The sequence below is a fragment of the Carya illinoinensis genome, chromosome 8, assembly GCF_018687715.1.
Source record: "Carya illinoinensis cultivar Pawnee chromosome 8, C.illinoinensisPawnee_v1, whole genome shotgun sequence".
NCBI classification, from domain to species: domain Eukaryota; kingdom Viridiplantae; phylum Streptophyta; class Magnoliopsida; order Fagales; family Juglandaceae; genus Carya; species Carya illinoinensis.
In genome coordinates this window covers 26,487,290-26,495,398 of record NC_056759.1, presented here as the reverse complement: position 1 = coordinate 26,495,398, position 8,109 = coordinate 26,487,290, and the positions used below count along the sequence as shown (strand labels likewise).

Here is an 8,109-nt window from a genome sequence, read left to right as displayed (position 1 = left end):
TTAATAAATTTGAGATCCGAATTCTAATTATATATATGCTTATCTATCTCGTCATTTGTTGCTTTTGCAATTTAAGTACTTCTTCTAACGTGACTGAATTCTTGGATTTCCCACTGTAACTGATTAGCAGTACCACGCATTAATGTTGTGATCTTCGATAATTATTGAACTTAATTTTAAAAGGGCTACATGCATGATAGGGGCCGGCTATATTTACTGGAGTTCTGATCAGCTAGTATTAATATAGTGACCTCATTTTTAATTGAAGATTCTATTGTAATTATGATTTGTTGTTAAAAGTTTAAATTTACGTGAGTTGCTTGATTTTATTATTTATTTTATATTTTTATATTTTTATTTATTTGTAAGTCAGATTTTTTTAATAAATAATATAATATATAAAATATTTAATTAAATAAGGTAAAATATAGAGTTAAGATTCAAATTCAAGACCTCTATTTTAATATTATGTGTAATCACTATTTTATTTTAAAAGCTTGAAAAGAAAAATTAAATTATTTATTTATATCTTAATAATTTGAGAGAAGCTAATGTGACACTTTTTTTTTTTCCAAAATACGCAGGAAATGTTTTCGTTAATTTCTTACTAGAAACGGCCCCAAAAGTAGGTGAGTTTTCTATCTCCATAGTCCATAAGATATTAGATGGTAACAGAAGGTACGTCTACCCTTCAGGGCGGGCATCAGTACCGATTTCAAATTAGGAGGGTGCTATAGCCACTGTTGGTGGCTCCCACTCTGCTGGATATAAAAAAATAAAAAAAAAATTAAAATTATCTTTTTTTTAAATTATTTTTTAATACTTTTAAATATTTTAAAAAAATATAAAAATTTTACAATAATATTAAATAATTTTTTCTTAATCAATAAGGGAAAAAAAAAAAAAAAAAAAAAGCCAACGATTGCCTCCAGCGTCAGCCACCAGTGGTAGCCAAAGCATTTTCCTTAAAATTAACTCATATTGGATTAGACTGCTCATGTTGAAAGTACAATTTTCAAATTTGTTAAGAAACTAGCTTGTCCAAATTTTCATATTGTTCTTTCCGAGGACCAAGCTCCTATTATGTATGTCCCTCATAACAAAGGGCTGGTATTCAAATATGCATGCTCAGCCCAACCTATCTATAGGATAGAGCCCAGACTTAAGAAATATTGATGCGACTATACAACTAGTTGTTCATATTTATTGGTAACATAAATGGATAGAGTTGTTTATACAGTTTCATTCGACATTGACCACTTACCTTTATTTCTTTTCTGCATGTGTCGCAGCTTATTATACTGGATTATTACGGCTCATAAGTAAGAATTTGTATCTCTCTTATCTATTTGTCTTCTTTCATCTTTTAACCGTTCATTCCTTAAGCAATGAAACATGAAAATAGTTTAAACTTGCAGAGTTGTTCATATGATCTACTGATAGACAAGTAGAACATAAATCACTCTTTTTTCACCAAAGTGAATGCACTCAAAACATAAGTCCTGTTTACCCTTGTGTTAGGGTTGTACATTCTATGAATAGCCAAGAACATAAATTAATTTGTCACCAAATTAGTGATTTCAATCATAACAACGGCCACAATTTTATCTTGTGGCAAAGTCAAGAATCAGAATAGAACAAAATCTCATGCATAAGGGTCTTCATATACAATGCAATAGTAGAAATTATGTCGGATAAAATAATATTATATAATCGGATCAAAAATTCAAATTTTATATTCATATTTTATGCACTAGAGAAATAGAGTACAAAAATTTCTCATGTCAAGCCCAATCATCATATAATGTTACGTTTAAAACGTTTAGATATAGAGACTAGTGGAGAAAATTAAGAATATTTTCGTAATAAAATATGCAAGTTTTTCACAATACCAGCCTCACTCAGTTTTAGGAAACATCTATCATAGGAGCAATACCGCTTACATAAACCTTTTAGCACAACCAACTTGCCTCACAACAAAATTGAGCCAAAACCAATTGACACATGAACAAAATTAGTAAAATCTCTAAGTTAATAGAACTTAACTAGCACCTTTACAATAAGACAAAACATGCTAACTCTAAAATCCCAACTTTCTAACATGTAACCTGATAACCTAACTTTAACACCTTGGTTATAGCATGTCAAACCTCCGTCTAGAAACTTGTTTTTCACAATGGCAATAATGTACGCAACCAACTAGATCATTTCAAAACCATGTTTGTATACCAATGGATTCACTAGCTAGTACTTCGATCAATAGATTTTATTAATACTTCATCCCGACCCATTTACTTCCATCAACAAGTCAACAACTAGATCCCATCCATCCTCATTGAAACATTACAACAACCAAACCATTAATCATCTAGTGCCAATCAGCTCACTAGTACTCCAATTGATTTCAATAATACCTCATCCCGATCCGCTTACTTCTATCTCCAAGTCAACAATGGAATTCCATCCAAGAATTTGATTAGTGCCTCAAAATGTAACAGTCCATTTATATACCGAGTCCCAAAAAATACGAGTTCCCCTATAATAATCAACTGCAAAGTTAATAATGTCTATATAAATTCTATGCTCACTACCGCGGGTCGTAGGTGTGTTCTCCACTCATGGTTAGTGATCTCAATTCAAAGAAACATGCCATTAATGAAATAAATTAATGGACAATTTATTAAGTACTCCATCCTTGCACTGACACACATTCATGTTAAAACTTGTTTACATAATATCTTATAATAAATTGGGGCAATATATATATATATATATATATTTATCTATACTTTAAAATTATGTAATAATTGTTAAGATATATATAATTTATATATATATAATGTTATTCGATTTCTATTATTCTTCAATTTCTTTTTTCTTCTTGACACTCGAGATAAAGAAATTATTAGAAATAATATTATTAAATGGGAAATGCTACTATGCAATAATAGTTATAATGCTCACTTTGTTCCATTAACGTGACACTACTATGTGATGCCAATTGATTTTATTTAAAAAAATAAAAACACCAACATAAAAGGGATAGAGGGGACCTATGGTTTTAGTCTTCATTTTTGTGTTTTTGAACAGTATTTTATTTTGAATTTCTATTTTTACTTTTTTAATAAACCACGTGGTACCACATTGTAGCAACACGTGATTAGGACAAAGTGAGCGGTATAATGGGGCGACATAGTAGCAATACTCTTATTAAAATCACCTATGTTTTCCACTATATATAATAGGGGTGTCAAATCGTGTTTTCAGGTCATGTTTGTGTCGTGTTAAGTCATAAACATGTGACTATATAAGTCAAACCGAACCCAACTTGTTAAGTTAAACATGTCAAACTTCCAAACCCTAATCCAATCTAGTTAGATAACGGGTCATGTTATGTCACCTGTTTTGACCTGTTTAATAATTAATAAGAAATATATTAATACGATACGACTCATTTAAACCCATTTGTTTCATGTAAAAGAGTTGAATTGAAACACATAACTTATTTGACTTAATCAACATAATTTCACATAAAAGTTAAAATCTATATTTATTAATAACGGCAGTATCTTGAAAAATATATATCAATATTTTTCAAATTTTAACGTATAATAAAACTAATATTATAAATCATATAATAACAAATATGAGCATAAGTCTAAAATTACAATTCCAATAATAAAAATATAAGCATATTAAGAAATATCAATATTACAACTTAACAATACTAAAATTTTAATTTTGAAATAAACTCTAAACGTGTCCAAACGGGTTTTGATTTCACGCATGTTAAGCAAATTGACCCGTTATTGACCCATTTATAAATTGTGTCTCAACGGATCAATCCATTTTAACCTGAATCCATTAACATCAAACCCAAACCTGCTAATTTCAGATTGTGTTTGTGTTAGGTTCATGGGTTGTATAACATATTACTACTTCTAATATATAACTCATCATGTATTTAAATCCGATGTAACTTATCTCCTCATTAGAAGTGTTCTACACTGTCTACACTGTCTAGTACTATGCCTCTTAGCTCCAAAATTGAAAGAACTCAAATTCTAGCAAACAAACAAAAGAAAAGAAAAAGAAAGATTGAAGAAAAAAGAACTCAAAGTTCTTCTACTAGATTTACCTCTCACAAAATGTTTATCATCGTTCAACCATGTTTTATTTTTCATCCACACATTTAGAGTATCTTTCTTAGTTGTGAGCCTTTTCTTTTATTGGATTTTGTTTTGTTGTGAGTATTGTTTGAAATCTCAGTCCTATTTTTAGTCTTTTGATTTTGGTCCTTTAGTTGACTAATGTCATAGGTAGCCAATTGTTGACTTTGGCATATTATCAATTCATTGTTGACCACAACTCCAAATTTGATATTTCAGCTTCTACCCACTTCATCACTAATGTCACTTTCATAATCTCATGACAATCAATCAATAAATATGAAGACTATACTCAAATTTCAAACGAAGATTTTAATAAGTATAAATAATTAATTCTACTTCTCATTAGCTTAAACTTTTGAAAAAAGTAGTAATTTCATATGGTATCAGATTAGAAATCCTAACTTTGAATCTTGACTCTACACTTCACTTAATTAATTATATATTTCACTTGTTAGTCCAGCCTACTTATTAACAGAGAATCTGGCCCACATATGAGGTGTGTGTTGAGATAAATACAAATAATTAAATCTAGTACTTCTTTCTAATACCTTAATCTTTAATTGGAATTAGGGGTAACAAATCGTGTTAACGGGTTGTATTCATGTCATGTCAAGTCGTGTATATAATACTATATGGGTCAACCCAATCATGATTTGTTAAGCTTAACAGGTCATATTTTTGAGCCCTAACACTATCGATTAAAATAATTGGTTGACACGACACAACGTGTTTTTACTCAATATGAATTAATTAAAAATATATTTACACGACACAACTTGTTTCAATCCATTTTGACCAGTATCAACCCGTTTATGTAAATGGGTTGAATTGACTCAAATTATTTATTTGGCCTGATTAACATGATTTCACATAAAACTTAAAATTATAATTATCTCCTAAAAATATAAAACTAACTACATACGTCTAAAATGACAATCCAAACAATAAAATGAAAACTACAATCTAAAGGAAGTGTGGGAGGCGGTCGTGACTCATGAGAACTAATTTAACTGAGAACTAAGAGAGAGAGAGAGAGTTAAGAAATATGAAATAGGAGTAGGGTATTTTTGTTTTTAGGTTAAAAATGATATAAGTTAATTTTGACTAAAAAAATTAACGGATCTAAATGGGTTGACCCGTTATTAACCCGTTAATAAATCGTGTCTTAACTGGTTAACCTGTTTTGACCCAAACTCATTAATATCAAATTTAAACTTACTAATTTCATATCATGTTCATGTTAGGTTAACGAGTTGTATCTCATATTTTCACTCATTATTGTAAAAAGTTGCAGTTTTAAATTAACAACTAACACCTAGATTGTTCATTTATATGGGCATTCAAAAGACAACTCTTGATGTTATAAACCAATAAATAATTAGAGATACAAGTATTAACGGTAATCATCATGTTAGTTACAAATCCTAGGTATATTAATAAACTTGTTGATGTCCGGTTGGACGTGCTAGTACCATCGACGTCATCGAGGAGCAAATATTTCCCGGATGCTTTTCCAAGCCAGAAAGTAAAAGAATGACTCAAAAGTACTCAGAGGTTTTAAACTTATGTTACTGAGATGATATATAATATTAAATAATAATAAAATATTAAATAATAGGGAAATATCCAAATACACCCTTAATCAATACGATCTCACACAATTTAGCCAGTTCAACAAACAAGTTTAAGACGATTGTACTGTAATTTGTCCGCACATTAATTCCTCTATTGCCCGATTTTGATTACCAGTACCATTAATTATTGATCAGGTTCTGAGGATTAATGTTAAACTTATCTTTAAGATCACGAAACTTAATTGTTTATCATTTTAATATCACATTAAATTGTTTATTTGTTTTATTTATTTCATTTAAAAATGACTTTTTGTTTTATAAAAATAAATATATTTTCGTCACAAATAATCATTTTCGTTATTATAACAATCCGTCATAAATATCCTTTTATATATTTTGACTACATTTATGGATCATAGTTTAGCTAACATTATAATAATAGCCTGCTATTTGTTAATTATTGAATTCAAATGCTGACTTGAAACTTTTTATTTTTTTGTCAAACCTGCAGAGTTCATACGAAATCGACCATATATGGAATTGTATTGTGAGTTTTCTATCTCAGAAAGATATCAGATGTATTGTATATAATTGGATGGGTTTGGTTTGGTAATATTATACCTTTTTAATATCTCACTAACAATGAATGTATTATATGCATCATGTTTGCACATTAATTCTTTTACTTCTTTTGCAGTTAATTTTAAAGATTTGGAATTTCTATTAATTGGAGTATTGCTTGGTAAGAATTTGTATCTTCTCTGTTTATCTGTTTTAACTGTTTTAGTAAATTAATCATTCATTAAAAACAAAACAATAAATAGTCAGACATCATCATTAAATTGAAATTAAAAATAAACATTGTGCCAAACTACAAGAATTTTGGAAGTGAGTAATTAATTGGTTGTGAATATATATATTACCTATATATTTTTTTAAATGTAACGACACAATGGTGACAACAGGTAGCTAGACTAATAGTGCAACAATATGATCATTTTCGTATAATTACTTTTGTGTTTTCATTTTCAGAATGGCATGTGGCAATCAGTGTATTAGGTGCTCCATTTGTCATTGCATTTTTGATATATAAATGGCAAAGGAGGCACTTATCCATGTACGACAATATTGAAGAATTTTTGCAAACCCAAAATAACCTGATGCCAATAAGGTACTCTTTCTCAGAAATTAAGAAAATGACCAAAGGTTTTAAGGAAACTTTGGGTGAAGGGGGATTTGGCACAGTATTTAAAGGGACACTTCGAAGTGGACATCTTGTAGCAGTAAAGATGTTAAGCCAATCCAAAGCAAATGGGCAAGATTTTATCAATGAAGTAGCCACCATTGGAAGGATCCATCATGTGAATATAGTGCAACTCATTGGCTTTTGTGTTCACGGTTCAAAGCGTGCCCTTATATATGAGTTCATGCCCAACGGATCCCTAAACAAGCACATTTTTTCATTAGAGGCAAATATTCTCAACTATGTGAAAACACATGATATTGCTTTAGGAGTGGCTCGTGGGATTGAGTATTTACATCAAGGATGTGACATGCAAATTTTACATTTTGACATTAAGCCTCACAACATTCTTCTTGACGAGAATTTGAAACCCAAAGTTTCAGATTTTGGCTTAGCAAAATTGTACCCGGTGGAAGATAGTATTGTTCATTTGACTGGTGCAAGAGGAACGCTTGGATACATGGCTCCTGAAATACTTTACAAAAATATTGGAGACGTTTCATACAAAGCTGATGTCTATAGCTTTGGAATGTTGTTGATGGAAATGGTGAGCAGAAGAAAGAACTTGGATCCATTTACAGAACATTTAAGCCAAATTTACTTTCCCACTTGGATATATGATCAATTCCATGATGGAAAGAATATAGAAATACAAGATGCTACTGAAGATGAAAGGATAATATGTAAGAAGATGATGATAGTCGCATTATGGTGCATACAATTGAAGCCTAGTGATCGTCCATCAATGAACAAAGTCGTCAAAATGCTTGAAGGAGATGTTGAATGTTTACAAGTTCCTCTCAAGCCTCTCCAACCATCACCAAAGAGAGAGATAAAGGGTGCTAGAGATAATTCAAATCAAGCTTCATCGTCAATTCAATCAGATGAATCAAATCGTATTTAATTTTTCTTGTTTATCTTTCTAGAATTGAACTGTCTATTTCTATCCTTTTTTAAGAGAAGACTCTGTACTGACCGAACTATGAAAGTTTTGCTTCAAGCCCCTGAAAAAAAGAGAGGATCGACAATAAAAGGTCATAATCTTTTTACGCTTGTCATAGTATATACTACACAATGCCCTAAAAACAAGTATCAATCTAAATATAGTTTGATGCTACTC

At 30.2% G+C, this 8,109-nt stretch overlaps 1 protein-coding gene across 1 annotated transcript; it reads left to right on the top strand.

Annotated features, from left to right (window-relative positions):
• Nucleotides 1-6,846: 6,846 nt before the first annotated feature.
• On the top strand, nucleotides 6,847-7,906 carry LOC122274249 (rust resistance kinase Lr10-like). Its single transcript, XM_043083270.1, has one exon. The coding sequence runs from the start codon at nucleotides 6,862-6,864 to the stop codon at nucleotides 7,891-7,893; it is 1,032 nt and encodes a 343-aa protein (XP_042939204.1). The 5' UTR covers nucleotides 6,847-6,861; the 3' UTR covers nucleotides 7,894-7,906.
• Nucleotides 7,907-8,109: the final 203 nt, after the last annotated feature.